The sequence below is a fragment of the Elephas maximus genome, chromosome 9, assembly GCF_024166365.1.
Source record: "Elephas maximus indicus isolate mEleMax1 chromosome 9, mEleMax1 primary haplotype, whole genome shotgun sequence".
Classification (NCBI taxonomy): Eukaryota; Metazoa; Chordata; class Mammalia; order Proboscidea; family Elephantidae; genus Elephas; species Elephas maximus.
The window spans coordinates 457318-480369 of record NC_064827.1 but is presented as its reverse complement, the minus strand read 5'-3'; the positions used below and the strand labels follow the sequence as shown (position 1 = coordinate 480369).

At 45.2% G+C, this 23052-nt stretch overlaps 1 protein-coding gene across 6 annotated transcripts in view; it reads left to right on the top strand.

Moving 5' to 3' along the window:
- Positions 1 to 23052, top strand: part of EHMT1 (euchromatic histone lysine methyltransferase 1) — a 268050-nt gene that overhangs the window by 173462 nt on the left and 71536 nt on the right. For 4 of the 6 annotated variants that reach the window (XM_049896754.1, XM_049896750.1, XM_049896752.1 and 1 more), the window contains exons 7-9: positions 4341 to 4418; positions 7356 to 7476; positions 19539 to 19670. In XM_049896754.1, the coding sequence (XP_049752711.1) occupies positions 4341 to 4418; positions 7356 to 7476; positions 19539 to 19670 (331 nt within the window). The remainder of the gene's footprint in view (positions 1 to 4340; positions 4419 to 7355; positions 7477 to 19538; positions 19671 to 23052) is intronic. The other 2 variants (XM_049896755.1, XM_049896756.1) reach the window with 1 other exon arrangement.

Sequence of the window (23052 nt, the reverse complement as noted above, 5' to 3'; positions counted from 1 at the left end):
GTGGTAATATCCCACTGTGTGTATGTATCATACTGTGTCCGTTCATCAGTTGGGAGGCACTTGGGTTGCTTTTACATGAAAAATGCTGCCTTGAAGCCTACCAGCAGTGGATGAGAGTTCCTTTCTGTAAATCCTCGGCAACACCTGTTTCCTGTTGTTTGATCATAGCTATCTTAGTGGGGGTGAAGTGATATCTCCTTGTGGTTTTGATTTGGATTTCCCTGATGATTAATGACGTTGAGCGTGCTTGTTGGCCATTTGCGTTCCTTGTTTGCGCATGTGTGTGTTTCTGTGAGTACATACTTAGTGGTGGAATTGCCATGTCATATGTCAGCATTAGGAGATGCTGTCAGACAGTTTTCCAGAGTGGTTTCACTGCCCTACATTCCTACTAGCAGTTTGTGAGAGCCCCAGCTGCTCTACTTCCTGGACAAAATTGGTATTATTGCATAAATTTTGGCCACTCTAGGGAGGTACTGCATAGTAGTTCTAATTTGCATTACTTTCCAAGCACCTTTTCATATGTTTACCTGCCATTTGGTTGCCTTCTTTTGTGACTGTTCAAGTTGCAACTGTTTCTTTATTGGGTTGTATGTCTTTGTTTAAGGAGCCCTCTTGGCACAGCAGAGCTCTGGTGGCACGGTGGATAAGAGCTTGGCTGCTAAGCAAAAGGTCGGCAGTTCAAACCCACCAGCCCCTCTGCAGGAGAAAGATGTGCCAGTCTGCTTTTGTAAAGATTATCGTCTAGGGACCCCTACGGGGCAGTTCTGCTCCATTCTATATGGTTGCTGTGAGTTGGGATCAGCTTAGTGGCAGTGGATTTTTTTGTTTATGTCCTTCTTCACAAATCATTCCGTAGGCGGTCTTTAATCTGGAAACGAGCCCAGGTTATGTGTGCAGCAAACCTGGTGTCTTCCTCCATGTGGTGGCTTGCCTTTCCATTCTGGGATCATTCTTACTTGTCTACCCCTTTGAGGGTAGACACGTGGCAGGGGCAAGGGGCAAGGTGCTCCTTCTAGGGAGGCAGCACAAAGGCAGCAGCTAGGCTGGTGCCCAGTTGTCCCTGCTGAGTTAGGGACCTGCGTGGCCTATGGGAGGCTGGGTAGGGGCAGTTCTGTGCCTGCTAGCGTTGTCCCACCTGCTGAGGACACCCAGGAAGCAGCCCCTGCTTGCAGCTTCTTTACCCTCTTTCTGGCTTACTTAAGGTGCAGCTCTCTCAGTTTAGCTGTATCAGACTTCGTTTTCCATTGTTTTCTGTCAAATGTTGATTGTTAGCCCTTCTTGTGTTTTCAGGTTCCTTGGGGCTTTTAATTTATGCCTTATTCCTTATAGCTGTCATATGTATGGTTATAAAGTGATCCTTTGTAGAGTCACTGTTATTTCCTCTTTTATAATCTCTTTATGAAAATTTCAGAAGGATGTGTTATTAAGTGTGTTGTTAATCTGCCAATTTCAATAGGGAGTTTCATTGTTCAGTCTTGTTTAAGATAAAACTACCCAGTGGGATGAAAACTCGTAAGAAATGAATAAAGGTGTTATAATCCTCCTCAGAACGTTCTCCTTGCTGGTGACACGTTCAGAGTATTTCTAATACCAGTAATAAAAATGGACTGCTACTTCCCCCCGACACTGGCACTGGGGCTGCAGGTCTTGTTAACAGGAGAAGGCAAGAGAGAAGCATTAATATTTAAAAAGGCACAAGAGACATGTTTGCTGAGAAGGTAATCATCTATCTAAAAATCCAGGAGAGTCACTGAAAACCTGTTATAGCTAATGAGGGGGATTTACCTGTGATCAAGACGTAAAATTCACTCGTGTTCTTGTAGATGCTGTAACCATTTAGAAAAGGTAATGACAGAAGAATAAGTATAGATTAAATCGGTAAATGCCTACCTATACTTTTAACTTCTTTTTAATAGAAAAGTCAAGTTATACAAACATACAGAAATTAGCATAGGGAACAGTTAATGGCACTAGGGCAGTCCTGTTCTGTCCACACCTGGACCGTGTGTTTGAAAGGTAAGGACTCTGAAAAACAGAATCACAATAGCACACCTGAAAAATTCGCTATAATTTTTAAATATCACCAGAGTGCCTAGGAGTAAATTCAACAAGAAATGTCTCTTACCTATAAGAGGAAAACTGTAAAACTTTACTGAAACAGGTTAAAAAATATACAAGTCTGTGGAAAGACCCATTACCTGTCTGAATGAGAAGATCCATTGTTATCCCTGACTTTATTCATAAATTCAAAATAGTTTCCACCAAAACCCTAACAGGACTTTTTACAGAGCTGCCACCTCGAAAGTTATATGGAGGTCAGCGGGTTACTTAAGAGTTGAGGGGATTTTATAAAGCAGGAGCAGGGAGTGAGGACTGGCTGGTTGGCTGCGAAGTCACCAGTGGAGGTTGGTGTGTACAGCACTGGGAAGTTAGTTTAATGAGTAGAATGGGGGGTTCATAGCACTGTATATAAACCTACTTGTGTACAGAGTTTATGGTTAGAGCACCGTTTTACTTTGTCATCAAGAGATTTTGAACTTTTTAATGAATAGTATTGGATCAATTGACCGATCTTTTGGCAAAAATTAGAGGTAGACTCTTGCCTAATGGTATATACAAAAGTAAAGTCCATTCTGGAATCAGTTGGTGGTGGTGGTGGTTGCACAGTTCTGCTGTTCTTAAAGCCACCCAGTTGTATACGATAAAATGGTGGATTTTATGGCATGTGAATTATATCTCAACAAAGTTATATTCACAAAGAAATGCCACATAGTTTAAAGTGTTCGCACAGAATACTGAACTGTGGATGGAGGTGCAGGAAACGAGTTTTCTAATCTCCAGGGGAGGAAGTCCTTCCAGTGTAGATGCAAACTCAGAGCCATGAAGTAAAAGGCCAGGTTTGACTGCAAGATTTCAGCATTTTATATAACGGGAAATACTAAGGGCAAAGTTTAAATAAATTGAAGGGAAAATCTTTGTAAAATATTTAACAGACAGAGGATTGTTATCCTGTGTGTGTGTGTGTGTGTGTGTGTGTGTGTAGCTTCTACAAATCAAAAGGAAGCACAAACCCAGTAGAAAAATGGACTGAGGTTATGATAGTAAAAGAAGTAGAAAGTGTAATGAAGTCATAGAAAATAGCAGTCCCTTTGTAACGGGGACATGAAGCATCGATAATAGGGAGACATCACTGTACGGCTGGTGGCTCTGTCGAGGACCTTGGCAGCACTGCTGGGGGAGGTGTTACTGTGGCACTCTTTACAGTTCTAGGGTTGTCCCCTGTGCCTGGGCAACCCCACGTCTAGGTGTCTGGCCTATAGAAAACAGCGCACATCTGTCTGGAAGTTCAGGAGACCTCAGCTTGTCTAGCACACAGCCATAGTATGACGGCAAGTGGCTGCATGTGGCTCTTGGGACTGCAGGGAGTGGTGGTCTCCCCATGGCACCCAGAGCACCCATAGAACCAGGTCAGTCTCCTGGAGCTGTGCACCAGGAGTGCATGTTGGTGCCTGCACAGGCACGGGGAAGAACCAGTGTTGCCTGCCTCAGGGAGGTGGTGTGGCGTGAGTGGCAGTCACTTGTGTTTTCGGGTCTTTGTCTTGAAAATGTTTTCATGTGTTTCCTGTGTGGATAGAAAAGATAAATTCAGTAGGCAAGTAAGATGTCTGTGTTGTTCTGATGAGGAAAGCACTCCAGAACGTTTTTCATTAGAAAAAAGTTAATACTGACTGGTCTGTGTAATGTCCTTCCATCTGTGCAGAAATGAAACACGCTCCCGTTCAAGCCCAAGTGTGCCTGGACATTGGGTGGAAGGGGACCTCAGAGGTATCAGCAGGGATTGCCCGGCGGGAGCCTGGCTGCGGATCTCGAGTGGAAGGCTTTGCATTTTGTATTATTTTATGTGCTCTGAGAATCTTTACTGTATGGTTTGTTTTGTTGCTTTCTTACTGGATTATCGCACACGTGTAGTAGAATCTTCAGGGCACAGTTGGCCAGCTTAATTGAAGTACACACCAGGGAGTCACCACCAGACCAGAGTATAGACTCACCCTGGACAGAGGGTGGTAAAGGAGCAGCCTGTCCAAGTCCTGAAGGCTCTCGGTGGAGAGCAACAGTGGGGTGCACCCTGGGTGGGCTTCCTCCTCTGCCACAGCCATGCTCAGAGTGGAGCACATGCCGAGCCCAGAGAGTGGACAGAGTCCAGCCATCTGTATGCACCTCGAGCACTCACAGCCAGCGTGTTTAAATCTGGTTTTCATCGAATCTTCTGGCACCAGAAGCTCTAATTCGTATTTGTTTTCTGTTTGATTTGTCATCTTGGCTACGTGGCTGGTCAGATGGATGGCGAGTCAGAAGAGGAGCCAGAGTCAGCAGACACCGGCGAGGAAGAGGAAGATGGGGATGAGTCTGACTTGGTAACCTACTCTCATGACCCCGAGAGGTGGTCCCTGGGTTGTGGGAAAACCTCGAGGACTGGGAGTCCTGAAATGAGACAGTGTGTAGGAGGGAACAGCCTGCAGTGTCAGCTCAGGGAGTGATGAAGGAGACAGTGCAAGACAGGGTTGAGAGACCTTTGATAAAGTGCCCCTCCACAGATGGCATAGGTGAAGCTGGTCTGAATGCATGGACAGTGTCAGGCATAGTGCTGTGGGGTAAGGCTGGGGTGAGGGGGCACAGAGAGCCGGTATGTGAGGAGAGGTCAGGTGAGTGGGCGTGGTGAGGCGGTGTGTGAGGTGAGCCGAGAGCAGGTGAGTGGGTGCAGTGAGGCAGTATGTGAAGAGAGACAAGGCAAGGTGAGCAGGCACGGTGAGGGCGGTGTGTGAGGAGAGGCGAGGCCAGGTGAGTGGGTGCAGTTAAGGCAGTGTGGGAGGCCAGGTGAGTGGGCGCAGTGAGGGCGGTGTTTGAGGAGAGGCGAGGCCAGGTGAGTGGGCCCAGTGAGGTGGTGTGTGAGGAGAGGCTGCGTGAGTGGGCGCAGTGAGTGGTGTGTGAGGAGGCTGGGTGAGTGGGCGCAGTGAGCGGTGTGTGAGAAGAGGGGAGGTGAGCCGCTGCAGTGAGTGGTGTGTGAGGAGAGGCTGGGTGAGCGGGCGCAGTGAGCGGTGTGTGAGAAGAGGGGAGGTGAGCCGCTGCAGTGAGTGGTGTGTGAGGAGAGGCCGGGTGAGTGGGCGCAGCGAGCGGTGTGTGAGGAGAGGCCGGGTGAGTGGGTGCAGTGAGCGGTGTGTGAGCAGAGGCCGGGTGAGCGGGCGCAGTGAGCGGTGTGTGAGGAGAGGCCCGGTGAGCGGGCGCAGTGAGCGGTGTGTGAGGAGAGGCCGGGAGAGCGGGCGCAGTGAGCGGTGTGTGAGGAGGCCGGGTGAGCGGGCGCAGTGAGCGGTGTATGTGAAGAGGGGAGGTGAGCGGGCGCAGTGAGCGGTGTGTGAGGAGGCCGGGTGAGCGGGCGCAGTGAGCGGTGTATGTGAAGAGGGGAGGTGAGCGGGCGCAGTGAGCGGTGTATGTGAAGAGGGGAGGTGAGCCGCTGCAGTGAGTGGTGTGTGAGGAGAGGCTGGGTGAGCGGGCGCAGTGAGCGGTGTGTGAGAAGAGGGGAGGTGAGCCGCTGCAGTGAGTGGTGTGTGAGGAGAGGCCGGGTGAGTGGGCGCAGCGAGCGGTGTGTGAGGAGAGGCCGGGTGAGTGGGTGCAGTGAGCGGTGTGTGAGCAGAGGCCGGGTGAGCGGGCGCAGTGAGCGGTGTGTGAGGAGAGGCCCGGTGAGCGGGCGCAGTGAGCGGTGTGTGAGGAGAGGCCGGGAGAGCGGGCGCAGTGAGCGGTGTGTGAGGAGGCCGGGTGAGCGGGCGCAGTGAGCGGTGTATGTGAAGAGGGGAGGTGAGCGGGCGCAGTGAGCGGTGTATGTGAAGAGGGGAGGTGAGCGGGCGCAGTGAGCGGTGTATGTGAAGAGGGGAGGTGAGCGGGCGCAGTGAGTGCTGTGTGAGGAGGCCGGGTGAGCGGGCGCAGTGAGCGGTGTATGTGAAGAGGGGAGGTGAGCGGGCGCAGTGAGCGGTGTATGTGAAGAGGGGAGGTGAGCGGGCGCAGTGAGCGGTGTGTGAGGAGAGGCTGGGTGAGCGGGCGCGGTGAGCGGTGTATGTGAAGAGGGGAGGTGAGCTGCTGCAGTGAGTGGTGTGTGAGGAGGGTCCAGATGAGTGGGTGCAGTGAGGCGGTGTATGAGAAGAGGGGAGGTGGGCAGGTGCAGTGAGCGGTGTATGAGAAAAGGGGAGGTGAGCGGGCGCAGTGAGTGGCATGTGGGGAGGCTGGGTGAGCGGGCGCAGTGAGCGGTGTGTGAGGAGAGGCCGGGTGAGTGGGTGCAGTGAGCGGTGTGTGAGGAGGGGCCAGGTGAGTGGGTGCAGTGAGGCGGTGTATGAGAAGAGGGGAGGTGGGCGGGTGCAGTGAGCGGTGTGTGAGGAGAGGCCAGATGAGCGGGCGCAGTGAAGAGGTGTGTGAGGAGAGGGCAGGTGAGTGGGCACAGTGAGTGGTGTGTGAGGAGGCCGGGTGTATGGGAAAAGGGGAGGTGAGTGGAAGCATTGAGGCTTCCTTGTGACACCTCTGACAGCAAAAAGGTGCTACCAGGAGTTATTTCATAGGAGTTCACTTGAGGTGTAGCAGTTACTAATATTAGTTTATTCGAAAGGTCTTCTGTGGAGTGCTTATATGCTGCAACTGTGTTTTATTTTCTGTCGAGCAAATTTTATTAAATATCTCTTTATACCTGCAATTAGCAGGGATGATGAGGGCCCCATCTTATTTTAGTAAAATCTTGCCCTTGCAAATGTTAGAAGGGGCTGGGTTCCACTCTGGGCATCTGTTCGTAACTCCTGGCAGTCACATGCCCTTTCTGCATCTGGGTTTTAGATGGAGATACTCAGAAACCCTCTAAATTAATTACAACCTTTTCCTTGTTCTCCATGTAGATAATTCATTTGGACATAGATTCTGAAGCAGATTGAGAGGATTGTTTTTTTTTCTCATGAGCAAGATGAGTGGAGGCTGCATATGATTCAAGTGGATTCTTACTGAGCTTATTTATTTAGTTCCTGAGTAGAACTTTCTAATTTATTTTCTTTTGTGCCCAACTCATAAGATTTATACTTTTCAATTTTCTTGGCTTTTTCTCCTGTACAAGTACTGAGCTTGAAGTGATGTTTCTTAACTAGGGAAAACCATGGGCACCTTTAAGAATGTGACCCAGAAAAATGTCTAAAAGTAAAATTAATTTTTTAGAATCAAGATTAACCCATATTTTATTTTGCAGAAAAACTAACTTGTAGTACTTTCTGCTTTCAAGCACCACCCATGCCTTTACGTTTTATATACCTGCCCCTTTGGCTCTTCAGAGTTCTGAATCCAGCATTAAGAAGAAATTTCTCAAAAGGAAAGGGAAGACTGACAGCCCTTGGATCAAACCAGCCAGGAAAAGGCGGCGGAGGAACAAGAAGAAGCAAATTGGAGAGCTAGGTAGGCACTATCTGTGGGTCCCAGCTCTTGTTCCCAGCAGAATGGCGCCTCCCTTTCCCAGTCATGGACGATCCTGGGACCCCAGGATGTAAGAGTGGGCAATGGATGCTGAGCTGGGAAGTCCATTTTTATCTGTTGGGATTCTGCCTAGAGTTCCCTTGAAAAGAGGGCTCTGTGGTTAAAAGTTTGAAATGACTTTGTTAGAGACACTCAGATAATCCAGAGAGGCGTCCTTCAGGCAAGCCTACTTTGATGTTGGCTTCAGCGCTCTATGGACCCACACAGACCATCCCTAAGCTGCTGCTGGTTCACATGCTGCCTTCTGGCCTCTGGGTGTCTGAGTGTCTACATGGGCCTGCCCTTAGGCCACAATCCCTTGCTCTGGAATTCACTTTGTGAAAATGAGTGCAGGGAAGGAAAGCATCGCTCCAGATTTAGGTGGGATGCAGCATTTTAACCTGTTATATCTCCACAATCAACGTAGTGAACATCTCTGTCACCCCAAATTCTCCTCGTGCCCCTGCTGCCCCCTGGTAGTCTTTCCCTTTCCCCAGCCACTGCCTCCCCATCCTCAGGCAGCCACTGGTCTCCTTTGTGTCTCTAAAGATTGATGTTGTTGTTGTTAGGTGCCATTGAGTCAGTACCGACTCATAGCGACCCTCTGTGGAACGGAACGGAACACTGCCCCGTCCCGGGCCGTCCTCACAGTCCTCCATTTGCTTGAGCCTGTTGTTGCAGCCACTGTGTCCGTCCATCTTGTTGAGAGTGTTTCATGTAAACGGAATCTCTTAGCATGTACTCTTTTTCCCTCTGGCTTCCTTAACTGAGCATAATTGTCTTGAGAGCTATCCACATTGTTGTGCCTGTCAATAATAAGTTTCTATTCATTGCTGGGAAGCATTACATGGGGTAGATGGGCACACCACCCTGTGCATCCAAGCTGGATTTCATGAGAATTTGGAATTCTGCGTTTTTTCCCTTTTGATTAGACTTCCGTAGAATCTTTGATTAAGATGTTCGGTAATGGTAGCCTGGCACCATCCAGTTCTGGTCTCATGGCAAAGGAGACAATTGTTCATGGAGGCAACTAGCCACACATTCCATTCCCTCCTTCTATTCCTGACTCTCCTTCTTTTGTTGCTCCAGGCAAATAGAAACCAATTGTTGCATCCTGGACGGCAGCTTGCAAGCTTTTAAGACCCCAGGTACTACACGGTGAACTAGGAGGTGGAACAGAAACACTGAAGACATTATTAGGCCACTTAATTGGGATGTCCCGTGAAACCATGACCCTAAACCTCCAAACCAAGGAACCAAATTCCATGAGACGTTTGGTTGTACATAAGCAGCCTCAGTGGCTACTTTTTTTTTTTTTGGTCGTTGTTGTAAAGATATCTCTGACACAAGTTTTGCCAGTTCAACTTTTTATAGGTGTACATCTTACTGACAGCAGTTATATTAATTGAATGTGCAACCTTACCCTTAATCAGTGTGATTTTTCCATCTCTGTAAATTGAAATTCAGTATTCCATCAGCAGTACCCACCTGCCTCCCCTTTCTCCTGTCCTTGGTAACCATGAAGAAACTTTCTTCTCTGTACATTTGCCTGTTCTTGATTTTTATATGAGTAAGGTTATACAATATTTGTCCTTTTGTGATTGACTTATTCCACTCAGCATACTTTTCTTCAAGCTCTATATTGTATGTATCCAGACTTTATAGTAGTATAGTAAGTAGTCCATTGTATGTATGTACCACATTTTGTTTATCCATTCATCAGTTGATGGGCATTTAGGTTGTTCCCACCTGTCTTAGTTATCTAGTGCTGCTGTAATAGAAATACCACAAGTGGATGGCCTTAACAAATGGAAATTTATTTGCTCACAGTTTAGGAGGCTAGAAGTCCAAATTGAGAGCACCAGCTCAAGGGGAAGGCTTTCTCTCTCTGTTGGCTCTCTCTCATCAGCCTCTGCTTCCTGGTTCCTTGGCCATTTCCATGTGTCTTCGAATATATTTTACCGCATCTCTGCATCTTTCCTTTGCTTATTTAATCTCTTTTATATCTCAGAAGTGATTGATTCAAGTTACACCCTACACTAATCCTGTCGCATTAACATAACAAAGACAACCCATTCCCAAATGGAATTATAACCACAAGCGTCGAGGTTAGGAATTATAACACATATTTTTAGGGGACAGCATTCAATCCGTAACGGTCCATCCACCCTTTGGCCCGCAAAAGTTCATGTTCTTCCCACATGCAAAACACATCCACCCTATCACAGCATCTCCAAAGCCTTAACTCAAGTCTAAAATCTCACTTTCTGAATCATCTAAATCAAATATGGGTGACACTTTGGGCACATTCCATCCTGGGAAAAATTCCTCTTCATCTGTGAACCTATGAAATCTAGATTACAGGTTACCTGTTTCTGAAGTACCGTGGTGGAACAGGCACGGGCAGACATTTCCATTACAGTTGGGAGAAATTGGAGGGAAAGAAGGGTGATAGGCACCAAGCAAGTCCCAAATTCAGCAGAAAAATTTACCTTAGCTCTCAAGGCTTGAAAATAATCCTCTCTTCTCTTAGTCCATCTTGGCAAGGGTCCTGCCCTCTAGACTCTGGAAGTTGGACACAGCCTCTGTATTCTGGGTAGAGGCCCCTAGGACCTAGGCTTAAGGTCCACTGGGAGAGCAACTCTGCTTTCTCTGGTTTTGGCAACTCTGCTTCTGCAGCTTTGGGCAGTCCCATTCTCCGACTCCATCTGAGTGGCAACCCCACCCCCTCAGCACCAGCAGTCCCTTTTTTTTTCTGCCCCTTGGGTATGGCAGCCCTCTCCTCTCCCCCACCCCTACCTTGCCCCACTCAGCTTTGAGGGTGGCCCCATACCCCAGCACATCTTAATGGCAGCCCCACACTCCAGAACCTAGACGGCAAAGATCTGACTCTCTGAAATCTGGAAGGCTGTGGTCCCTTCCTTTGAGATTTGGGAGTGTGTGGCCACGGCCTTTGAAATAAAAAAAGCTATGCTTTCCTGCTCCTTCCAACAATTCTCCTTATCTCTGAGCTGTTCCAGGGATGATCCTTTTCTTTTCTTGGAGGACAACAGATATAGCTCTTTTGGCCTGTTTCTTGGCTGTAGAATTCCAAGAGGCAGACAGCCTTCTTTGCTTTTGTTTGTTCTCTGTCCCCTTTGATCTAAGCTGAAGGGTTTTCTGCTGTGATAGTTGGTTAGATTCATCAGTCACAGGGTTAGTCTATTTAACAAACGATCGTATAGCCACATCCTTGATGAACATTCTAGGATATGTGTTCTTAGTTTGTACAACAGAATTTTCCAGATCTTTAAGTTGTGTTTTCATTTTGCCTAGATCATTTTTATAAAAAATTTTTTATTGTGCTTTAAGTGAAAGTTTACAAATCAAGTCAGTCTCTCATTTAAAAATTTATGTATACCTTGCTATGTAGTCCTAGCTGTGCTTACCCTAATGAGATACTCCTTCTCTCGACCCTCTATTTTGGAGTCCATTCAGCCAGCTTCTGACCCCCTCCACCCTCCCATCTCCCCTCCAGACAGGAGCTGCCCACATAATCTCATGTGTCTACTCGATCCAAGAAGCTCACTCCTCACCAGTATCATTTTCTACCCTGTAGTCCAGTCCAATCCGTGTCTGAAGAGTTGGCTTTGGGAATGGTTCCTGTCTTGGGCTAACAGAAGGTCTGGGGGCCATGATCTCGGGGATCCTTACTAGTCTCAATCAGACCATGAAGTCTGGTCTTTTTACAAGAATTTGAGGTCTGCATCCCACTGCTCTCCTGCTCCCTCAGGGGTTCTCTGTTGTGTTGCCTGTCAGGACACCATCCAGTTCTGCTGGTCTCAGGCTGATGTAGTCTCTGGTTTATGTGGCTCTTTCTGTCTCTTGGGCTTATAATTACCTTGTGCCTTTGGTGATCTTCATTCTCCTTTGTTCCAGGTGGGATGAGACCAACTGATGCATCTTAGATGGCCACTTGCTAGCGTTTAAGACCCCAGAAGCCACTCTCCAAAGTGGGATGCAGAATGTTTTCTTAATAGATTTTATTGGGCCAGATGACCTAGATGTCCCCTGAAACCACAGTCCCCAAATCCCTGCCCCTGCTTCACTGGCCTTCAAAGCATGGTGTTTATTCAGGAAACTTCTTTGCTTTTGGTTTAGTCCAGTTGTGCTGACCTGTATTGTGTGTTGTCTTTCCCTTCACCTCAGATAGTTCTTTTCTACTGTCTAATCAGTGAATACCCCTCTCCCTCCCAGCCTCCCCACTCTCGTAACCATCAAAGTATATTTTCTTCCCTGTTTAAACTATTTTTTGTATTCTTATAATAGTGGTCTCATACAATATTTGTCCTTTTGCAACTGAATAATTTCACTCAGCATAATGCCTTCCACATTCCTCCATGTTATGAAATGTTTCGCGGAGTCATCAATGTTCTTTATTGATGCATAGTATTCCATTGTGTGACTATACCATCATTTATTTATCCATTAATCCATTGATGGGCAGCTTGGTTGCTTTTATCTTTTTGCTGTTGTAAACAGTGCTGCAGTGAACATGGGTGTGTATTGATCTGTTCCTGTAAAAGCTCTTGTTTCTCTAGAATGTATTCCAGCAATTGGAATTTCTGGGTCGTATGGTAGTTCTCTTTTTCTAGCTTTTTAAGGAAGTGCCAAATCAATTTCCAAAGTGGTTGTACCGTTTTATATTCCCACCAGCAGTGTATAAGTGTTCCAGTCTCTCCACAGCCTATCCAACATTTATTATTTTGTATTTTTTGGATTAATGCCAGCCTTGTTGCACTGAGATGGGATCTCATTGTAGTTTTGATTTGTATTTCTCTAATGGCTAACGATCGTGAGCATTTCCTCATGTATCTGTCAGCTACCTGAATGTCTTCTTTAGTGAAGTGCCTGTTCGTATCCTTTGTGCATATTTTAATTTGGTTGTCTTTTTGTAGTTGAGTTTTTGTAGTATCATGTAGATTTTAGAGATCAGACGCTGATTGGAAATGTCATAGCTAAAAACTTTTTCCCATTGTGTAGGTAATAGTTTTACCCTTTTGGTGAAGTCTTTGGATGAGCATAAGTGTTTGATTTTTAGGAGCTCCCAGTTATCTAGTTTCTCTTCTGGTGTTTGTGCATTGTTAGTAATGTTTTATATGCTATTTATGCCATGTATTAGGGCTCCTAGCATTGTCCCTGTTTTTCTTCCATGATCTTTATTGTTTTAGATTTTATGTTTAGGTCTTTAATCCATTTTGAGTTTGTTTTTGTGCATGGTGTGAGGTATGGGTCTTGTTTCATTTTTTTGCAGATATCTGGTTATGCCAGCACTGTTTGTTAACGAGACTGTCTTTTTCCCATTTAACTGACTTTTTGGACCTTTGTCAAATACGATCTGCTCGTATGTGGATGGCTTTATGTCTGGATTCTCCATTCTGTTCCATTGGTCTGTGTATCTGTTGTTGTACTAGTACCAGGCTGTTTTGACTACTGTGGCAGTATAATAGATTCTAACATCAGGTAGTGTGAGGCCCCCCACTTTGTTTTTCATTTTCAGTAATGCTTTACTTATCTGGGGCCTCTTTCCCTTCCATATGAAGTTGGCGATTTGTTTCTCCATCTCATTAAAAAATGTCGTTGGAATTTGGATTGGAATTGCATTGTATCTATAGGTCGCTTTTGGTAGAACAGACATTTTTACAATGTTAAGTCTTCCTATCCGTGAGCAAGGTATGTTTTTCCACTTACATAGGTCTCTTTTGGTTTCTTGCAGTGGTGTCTTGTGGTTTTCTTTGTATAGGTCTTCTACATCTCTGGTAAGATTTATTCCTAAGTATTTTATTTTCTTGGGGGCTACTGTAAATGGTATTGATTTGGTGGTTTCGTCTTGGATGTTCTTTTTGTTGGCGTAGAGGTATCCAACTGATTTTTGTATGTTTATCTTGTATCCCGATACTCTGCTGAACTCTATTTTTAGTTTCAGTAGTTTTCTTGAGGATTCTTTAGGGTTTCCTGTGTATAAGATCATGTCATCTACAAATAGAGATACTTTTACTTCTTCCTTACCAATCTGGATGCCCTTTATTTCTTTATCTAGCCTAATTACTCTGGCTAGGACCTCCAGCACAATGTTGAATAAGAGCAGTGATAAAGGGCGTCCTTGTCTGGTTCCCAGTCTCAGCGGGAATGCTTTCAGACTCTCTTCACTTACGATGGCGTTGGCTGTTGGCTTTATATAAATGCCCTTTATTACATTGAGGAATTTTTCTTCTGTTCCTGCTTTGCTGAGAGTTTTTATCATGAATGGGCATTGAATTTTGTCAGATGCCTTTTCTGCATCAACTGATAAGATCATGTGATTCTTTTGTTTTATTTATATGATACACCAAAACCAAACACACTGCCGTTGAGTCGATTCCGACTCACAGCGACCCTATAGGACAGAGTAGAACTGCCCCATAGAGTTTCCAAGGAGCGCCTGGTAGACTTGAACTGCCAACCTTTTGGTTAGCAGCTGTAGCACTTAACCACTACGCCACTAGGGTTTCCATTTCTATGATGGATTACATTAATTGTTTTTCTAATGTTGAACCATTCCTGCATACCGGGTGTGAATCCCACTTGGTCATGGTGAATTCTTTTTTTGATATAATGTTAAATTCTATTGGCTAGAATTTTGTTGAGGATTTTTGCATCAAAGTTCACGAGGGGTATAGGTCTGTAATTTTCTTTTTTGTGTGGTGTCTTTACCTGGTTTTGGTATCAGGAAGATGCTGGCTTCCTAGAAGGAGTTAGGGAGTATTCCTTCCTTTTCCATGCTCTGAAATACCTATAGTAGTAGTGGTGTTAACTCTTCTCTGAAAGTTTGGTAGAACTCTCCAGTGAAGCCGTCTGGGCCAGGGCCTTTTTTGTTGAGAGTTTTTAAATTACTTTTTCAATCTCTTCTTTTGTTATGGGTCTATTTTGCTGCTCTACCTCTGTTCGTGTTAGTTTAGGCAGGTAGTGTGTTTCTAGAAATTCTTCCACTTCTTCTAGGCTTTCAAATTTGTTAGAGTACAATTTTTCATGTAGTCTGATGTGATTCTTTTAATTTCAGTGGGGTGTGTTGTAATATTGCCCATCTCATTTCTTTATTCCGGCTACTTGCTTCCTCTCCTCTTTTTCTTTTGTCAGTTTGGCCAGTGGTTTATCAATTTTGTTAAATTTTTCAAAGAGCGAGCTTTTGGTCTTTTTAACTCTCAGTTGTTTTTCTGTTCTCTATTTCATTTTTAATTCTGCTCTGATTTTTATTATTTGCTTTCTTCTGATGCCTGAGGGTTTCTTTTGTTACTCTCTTTCTGTTTGTTCAAGTTGTAGGGATAATTCTTTGATTTTGGCCCTTCTTTTTGTGTGTGTGCATTTATTGATATAAGTTGATCTCTGAACACTGCTTTAGCTGTGTCTCAAAAGTTCTGATAGGAAGTATTTTCATTCTCATTGGATTGTATGAATTTCTTTATTCCATTCTTGATGTCTTCTATAACCCAGTCGTTTTTGAGCAGGGTATTGTTAAGTTTCCATGTGTTTGATTTCTTTTCCCTGCTTTTTCTGTTATTGATTTCTACTTTTACGGCCTTACGGTCAGAGAAGATGCTTTGTAATATTTTGATGTTTTGAATTCTGTGAAGGCTTGCTTTATGACATAATACGTGGTCTTTTCTAGAGAATGGTCCATGTGCGTTAGAAAAGGAAGTATACTTGTCTGCTGTTGGATGGAGTGCTCTGTGTATGTCTATGAGATCAAGTTGGTTGATTGTGGCATTTATGTCTTCCGTGTCTTTACTGAGCTTCTTTTTCGATGTCCTGTCCTTCACTGAAAGTGGTGTGTTGAAGTCCCCTACTATTATTGTAGAGCTGTCTATCTCATTTTTCAATGCTGATAGAGTTTGTTTTATGTATCTTGCATCCCTGTCATTGGGTGCATAAATTTTTAATGTGTATATATTGTCCCTTTAATCATATATATTTTAATCATTATATAGTGTTCTTCCTTATCATTTTTGGTAGATTTAACTTTAAAGTCTATATTATCAGAAATTAATATTGGCACTTATGCTCTATTTTGATTGTTGTTTGCTTGATATATTTTTTTTCCATCTGTTTAGTTTTTGTTTGTGTCTCTGCAGGCAGCATGTAGACGGATCATGTTTTTTAATCCATTCTGCCGTTCTCTGTCTCTTTATTGGTGCATTTAGTCCATTTACATTCAGTGTAATTATGGATAGGTATGAGTTTAGTGCTGTCATTTTGATGTCTTTGTGTGTTATCAGTTTTTTTTCCCACTTAATTTTTTGTGCTGAGTAGTTTATTTAGTGCCTTTTCCTCTTAATTGTTGTTGATTTTGTTTTTGCTGAGTCTTTATTTTTTTCTTGTATTTTACTTTGATGAGTAGGATTCTTAGTCTCTTTTGTGGTGAACTGAATATTTAATCTCATTTTTCTGAGTTTAAGCATAGTTTATTTTTAGGTCCATCTCTTTCCTCTCGCATTTTAGTATAAGTGGGAAGGAGTAACCACGCAGCCCCTTATGACCTTGCTTAGAAATCTCCTCATCCAGGTATCTAAGCTCATCACTTACAAGTTCTGCCTTTCAGCAAACATTTGAACAGAATTCAGACACGTTCTTTGCCATGGCATAAAAGGCACCCCCACCCCCCATCGTCCAGTCACGTGTTCATCATTTTCTTTTAAAGCCTCCCCAGAAGCACATTTAACGTCTACATTTTTAGCAACACTGTGTTGCTGGTTCCATGTGTATTCTCTAAGACAGTGGAGAATTTCTCTGCAGCTCTCCTCGCTTCCTTCTGAGTCCTCATCATAATTGCCTTTGACGTACATAGTTCTGTGAACAGTCTCTTGAAGGGAATGTAGACTTTTGCTCTGAGGCCCTTTGAAACTCTTCCAGGCTCCAGCCATTACCCAGTTCTAAAGCCTCCTCCACCTTTTCGCTGTGTGTTATAGCAGCATCCTACTCCTGGTACCGAATTCTGTCTTAACTGTGGAGCCCTTCTATCACAGAAATACCACAAGTGGATGACTTTGACAAATAGAAATTTATTTTCTCACAGTTTGCGAGGCTAGAAGTCAGAATTCAGTGTGCTGGCTCTGTGGGCTCTGGGGTAAGGTCCTTGTCTCTTTAGCTTCTGCTTCCTCGTTCCTTGGGATCCTGCATGCGTCTTGGCATCTCTGTTAACCCATCTCTCCTTGCTAGCTTTGCTTTAATCTCTTTTATATCTCAAAAGAGGTTGACTCAAGATACACTTCACACTAATCCTGTCTCCTTAACGTAACAAAGATAGCCCATTCCCAAATGGGATTATAACCCCAGGCATAGAGGTTAGGAATTACAACACACATTTTTGGGGGACACAGTTCAATCCATAACACAGCCTTTTGGCTGTTTTCAATAGTGCTGCAGTGAGCATTGATGTACAAGCATCTGTTTGAGACTGTGCTTTCAAGACTTTTGGGTATATACCTAGGAGTGGAATTGCTGGGTTTGTATGTCTTTTGGGTATATACCCAGGAGTGGAGTTGCTGGGTTTGTATGTCTTTTGGGTATATACCCAGGAGTGGAGTTGCTGGGTTTGTATGTCTTTTGGGTATATACCCAGGAGTGGAGTTGCTGGGTTTGTATGTCTTTTGGGTATATACCCAGGAGTGGAGTTGCTGGGTTTGTATGTCTTTTGGGTATATACCCAGGAGTGGAGTTGCTGGGTTTGTATGTCTTTTGGGTATATACCCAGGAGTGGAGTTGCTGGGTTTGTATGTCTTTTGGGTATATACCCAGGAGTGGAGTTGCTGGGTTTGTATGTCTTTTGGGTATATACCCAGGAGTGGACTTGCTGGGTTTGTATGTCTTTTGGGTATATACCCAGGAGTGGACTTGCTGGGTTTGTATGTCTTTTGGGTATATACCCAGGAGTGGAGTTGCTGGGTTTGTATGCCTTTTGGGTATATACCCAGGAGTGGAGTTGCTGGGTTTGTATGTCTTTTGGGTATATACCCAGGAGTGGAGTTGCTGGGTTTGTATGTCTTTTGGGTATATACCCAGGAGTGGAATTGCTGGGTTTGTATGTCTTTTGTGAAGTGTATTGTTGTATCTTTTGTCATTTTTAATCAGGTTGTTTGTCTTCTCATTGAGTTGTAAATTCCTTATATAGTCGATTATTAGACATGTTTTGCAGATATTTGTACCTACTCTGTGGGTTGCCTTTGCTTTTTCTGAATAGTGTTTTAAGAAAGCAAAAGTTTTAAAGGTTTTGTTGAAGTGTATCATATTTTTTTAATGACTTCATGCTTTTTGAGCCCCATCTAAGAAATCTTTGACTAACCCAGGTCACAAAGATTTTGTCCCATGTTTTTTCCTGAGGTTTTAAAGTAGCCCTTACAGGTCTCTGAACATTTTGTGTCCTGTGAGGTAGGTCTCTGAGTTCATTTGTGTGCGCATATGGGTGTGCGGTTCTTTCTTCTCCCCACTGAACCACCTTGGGGCCTTTTTGGCGATCATTTCAGCAATATGTGTGGGATTCTTTCTCTCTGCACTCTGTTCTATTTGTGTACTTGCTTACTCTTATACCAGTGCTGCAGTTTTTTCTTTTGGAAACTTATTTTAGCAGTTCATCTAGATGCCATGATCTACCAGTAACTTTGTGAAAATGGACACAGGGGAGGAAACCTTCCCTGAAATGTAGTGGATGCGAGGGTTAGTGACCAGTGGTCCTGTGTTCAGACTCTGGGGATGCCGTTGGCAGTGTCGGGTGGGTGACCCATCCAGGCCCATGTGCGTATCTGTGACCCTCACTTGCTCTTCAGCTACTCTCCATTTCTCTTTTTCAAGGACTATCAGTTGACATCATAAAATTGTAGCTTTTACTGTCAGCTGACAAAAATATTTGTAGATCTAATAATAAAATTGTTTTTGAGGTAGGGATTTCATCTTTGTCATCTTTGGCTGTAAAGTGTAAACTGCGTGCTTAAATGTTTATCGAATGGGATTTTGAATTTTCTTTCTATGTTTAGAGTGTTTAAAATTGCATAAAGGCTCATTGTGCTCTCCCAGCTGATGATGATGATTTCTCAAAGGTGGCTGACTGTCCTGTCTGAGATCTAGGTGCAGAATGTAGCATAGACTGACAGGCTTTTGGTGCCACACATGCTTATCATGGTTCATTTATTTCTGGCTGTGAAATAATACTGGTGTCAATGCTTAGAAGTGAAATATAGGTATTTGCCATTTGTTTTTAGCAATTTTCCTCTGCAAAATGCACACTTAACGGCTTCTTCAGTGACATGCTCTCACACTTATAAATACTCAAGTAGGAGACTCAGCCCTTTTTCTGCCCTTTGGGGGAGTGTGGACAGGCTGGCCTGCTGCTGCAGAGTACTTTTCCTTCAGTGGGTAGAGGGAGGCGGTCCCTGAAGTCTTTGCAGCTTTTTAGTTCACAAGCTTCTAAATCAGTGGATGGCCTTATTTACACGCATGGCTTTTTGCCCTCCATCACAGACTTCATCAGCACCGTATGCGACAGGCCAGGCCCTTCCTCCAGTCCACCCTCCCTTTAGTGGGCCATGGTGCAGACACGTGAATGGGAGAGTGGTCCTTCTCGCTGATAGCTGGCTTTTCAAATCTGCAAGTCAGAGATTTCTGCTTTACTTTAAAAATAATGTTCACAAAGCATATGAGTACCATGTTTTTATCCATTTCCTTGATTATTTGATCAGCTTGTCCAGCTGGTACCGTTAGGAGAGGATGCATCTACATGTCCACTACCCTCCCCCCATGATTATTACGTAGAAATGGAGAATTAGCAAAATGATACACAAGACAGAAAATGACAGCAACAGTGTGATGAGTCAGATAGCCGTGTATCTCAGTCTGTTTTCCGGAGTGCGTAATTGGAATTTCCTGTGCCCGCGGCCTTTGTGACTGCTCTCCTGGCTCTTGGGGCGTGCAGTGTCTTACCGTGTGCATTCTGAATGCAGGTTCTGAGACGTCTAAATCATCTTCAGGAAGTACAGAGCAGACTGCCCCTGGAGACAGCATGGGGTACATGGAAGTTCCCCTGGATTCTCTGGACCTGCGTGTCAAAGGGATCCTGTCCTCACAAGTAGAAGGTGACCACGGTTCTGAAATACAGGCAGTCCCCAGGTTACGAATGTCTGACTTAAACTGACAACTTGTATTTGCCCTTTAATGTTATGTAAATTTGCCCTCATTTTGAAAAGATTGAGCCAACCTCTAACCAAACCAAACCGTTGCTGTCCGGTTGGTTTTGACTCCTAGTAACTCGATAGGACAGAGTAGAGCTGCCCACAGGGCTTCCAAGGCTGTAAATCTTTATGGAAGCAGACTGCCACATCTTTCCACGGAACAGCTGGTGGGTTTGAACTGCTGACCTTTTGGTTGGCAGCTGAGCACTTTAACCAATGTGCCACCAGGCGTTGAACCAACATCAACTCAAAAGAAGTCATCTTCACAACCACCTTCACTTGCTACCTGTGCAACTTTTAAATCACTGAAAAGGCTTCAAGCCTTTTCTTCCACAAAGTCAGGCTAAAGAAGAGCCGTGTGCACCTGTCCGACTTACCTCCAGATCCGACTTAAAGACGCAGGGAGTGAGCTCGTTGGTAGCCTGGGGACAGCCTGTGACGTGGGGGCACCATCTTGGTTCTTTGTCAGCCTGGCATCCTTCTCTGTGTTGGGAGGATAGCCCCCTGGTGGATGTTGATAGGAAATTGATTACGTGCTCCTCTGACAGGGGACTGAATGAATATGATAAAAAATATTTTTGCCTTGTCACTCACAATAGTCCAGTGAAGAAATAGAAATTATGGAGACTCCTCAGGTCACTTGAAAAGATTTTGGTGAAGAATAAAGTAGCGAGCATCTCCTGTAAGATCTGATTGTGGTTGTGGTAATGTCTTTGAATGTCCTCATTGCTTCGTGTGTCCCCCACCTCCCCAGCACCCCATCAGCCGTGGACATTCCAATGAGGGATCCCGTGGGGAGGGGTCTCTGCTTGGTGGTGTTTCGGGGTACAAACGGGTGACATAATTTTGGATAATGGGGCTTTCTGATTCTAATTTTAGTTGTCTGAAGTATGAAATGTTCATGGTGGTGCAGTAATTACAAAGTGATTGACTGCTAACCCAAACGTCAGCAGTTCAGAACCACCAGCGGCTCTGTGGGAGAAGGATGTGGCAGTCTGCTTCGGTAGAGATCTACAGCCTTGGAAACCCTGTGGGGCTGCTGTGAGTCGGAACCGACTCAGTGGCAGTGGGTTTGGTTTTGAGTTTAATGTTGGACTAATAGTTCTCAGACATACTCTGTAATAGAATAAAATCTATGCTTAATACTGGTTTGGACCTTTAAAGCCCTGGTGTGTCAGCAGCCCAGGCCGGGAATCTCTGAGCCTGGAAGGCTGGGTGTGTAACAAGTGTGAGATCGGTTTGCACTGCTGGGGCTTGTTAAAGATCCCTCGCACTTTTCTCTCTTTTTAAAACAATTTATATCAGTGAAAAATAGCTCATTATTTTGGAAAATCTACTTGAGGTACATATGTGTGGGGAAAATGTAAAGTCCTGTAATTACTTATATTCCACATTGATTTTGCAGCTGTGGTTTGTGGGCAAGTATAGGAAACCCTGGTGGGTCAGTGGTTAAGTGCTACAGCTGCTAACTACAAGGTCGACAGTTCAAATCCTCTAGCCACTCCTGGGAAACCCTATGGGGCAGCTCTTCTCTGTCCTATAGGGTTGCTATTAGTAGGAATCCACTTGACAGCAATGGGTTTGGTTTTTTTTTTATAGGGATTTAACAAACCGTTCTTTAGGTACCTAGCTTCTCAGAGTTTTAAACACTAGAGGGGTTTGATTCTTATACTTAGTTTAGGAAGTTACATCTTGTTGAGATGTAAATATTAGACCTGCCTGTTAACAGAAGCCGCAGTTCCTTCTTCATCTTGTACCAGATGCAGTGGCAGCCCCTCTCCAGTGTCATGAAGTCCCAGGTGTTGTTGTGTCCTGCTTCCTTCCAGATGAGGCTTAACACCCTGTGCTTTATTTTCCTAAATTTGCTTTTAGATTTGTAGGCCTTAGAATGTTACAGATTTGGCTGTAAAGAGGAAATAGTACTTCGGCTTACCACGTTGATGTCTTAGCTGTGCCCACGGTGGTTTGGTTTAGAGGCAGCAGGGTGTCAGCAAGCACCTCTGTCTGCTGACTCAGCTTCCTGGCCTCCAGCAAGCCTCCTTTGTCCTTTTAGTTGAACAACAGAAGACTGAATGAGATGGCATTCAAGGACCCTCCCACCTTTAAATTTTATATTCCATTTTTTTTTTTTAAAGTGGTACAAGTGAGGCCCAAGTGGTGAGAGCCACTTTAGAGAAATAGCATTTTATAAACTGATGCTCACCTGTTCAACCTTGCTGTTGCCTGAGAGAACGCTTGGTCAGGTAAAGAAACAGGCCACTTCACTCAGCTGTATTCAGGCCTCTCATTGCTGGCTTCAAACTCCTGAGAGCCTGGACAGGAAAGACCCAGGGTGCCCCTCTCATGGGAGAGACCCAGGATGCCCTTCTGATGGAATCAACCTGGGATGCTCCTCTGAAGGGGGAGACCTGGTGTGCCCCGCTGACAGAGGAGACTTGGAGTTCCCTTCTGAGGCAAGAGACCCGGGGTGCTTCTCTGCTGGGATAGACCCGGTGTACCCCACTGATAGAGGAGACTTGGAGTTCCCTTCTGAGGGAAGAGACCCGGGGTGCTTCTCTCCTGGGATAGACCTGGTGTGCCCCACTGATTGAAGAGCCTTGGAGTTCCTTCTGAGGCGAAAGACCCGAGGTGCTTCTCTGCTGGGATAGACCCGGTGTGCCCTGCTGACAAAGGGGACTTGGAGTTCCCTTCTGAGGCGAGAGACCTGGGGTGCTTCTCTGGGATAGACCCGGTGTGCCCCGCTGATAGAGGAGACTTGGAGTTCCCTTCTGAGGGAAGAGACCTGGGGTGCTTCTGCTGGCATAGACCTGGTGTGCCCCTCTGCTGGGATAGACCCGGTGTGTCCCACTGATTGAGGAGACTTGGAGTTCCCTTCTGAGGCAAGAGACCTGAGGTGCTTCTCTGCTGGGATAGACCCGGTGTGCCCCGCTGACAGAGGGGACTTGGAGTTCCCTTCTGAGGCGAGAGACCCGGGGTGCTTCTCTAATGGGATAGACCCAGTGTGCCCTGCTGATAGAGGAGACTTGGAGTTCCCTTCTGAGGCGAGAGACCCGGGGTGCCTTTCTGCTGGGATAGACCCTCTGAGGGGAGAAGTACCTGCTGAGGAGGGGTCAGTGGGCGGACAACCACGCTCTGGGTTGAAGTCAAGAGTTTGGGCCTGAGCTGATCAGCAGCTGTCTGTGTTTGTGCCGCTCCTCATCTTTGATCTTAGATCTGTTGGGTTGAATCTGAGGTGACGTTGCCATCTCAGCCAGACCAGGAGGGGAGGACCTAGACTGGTCGTCAC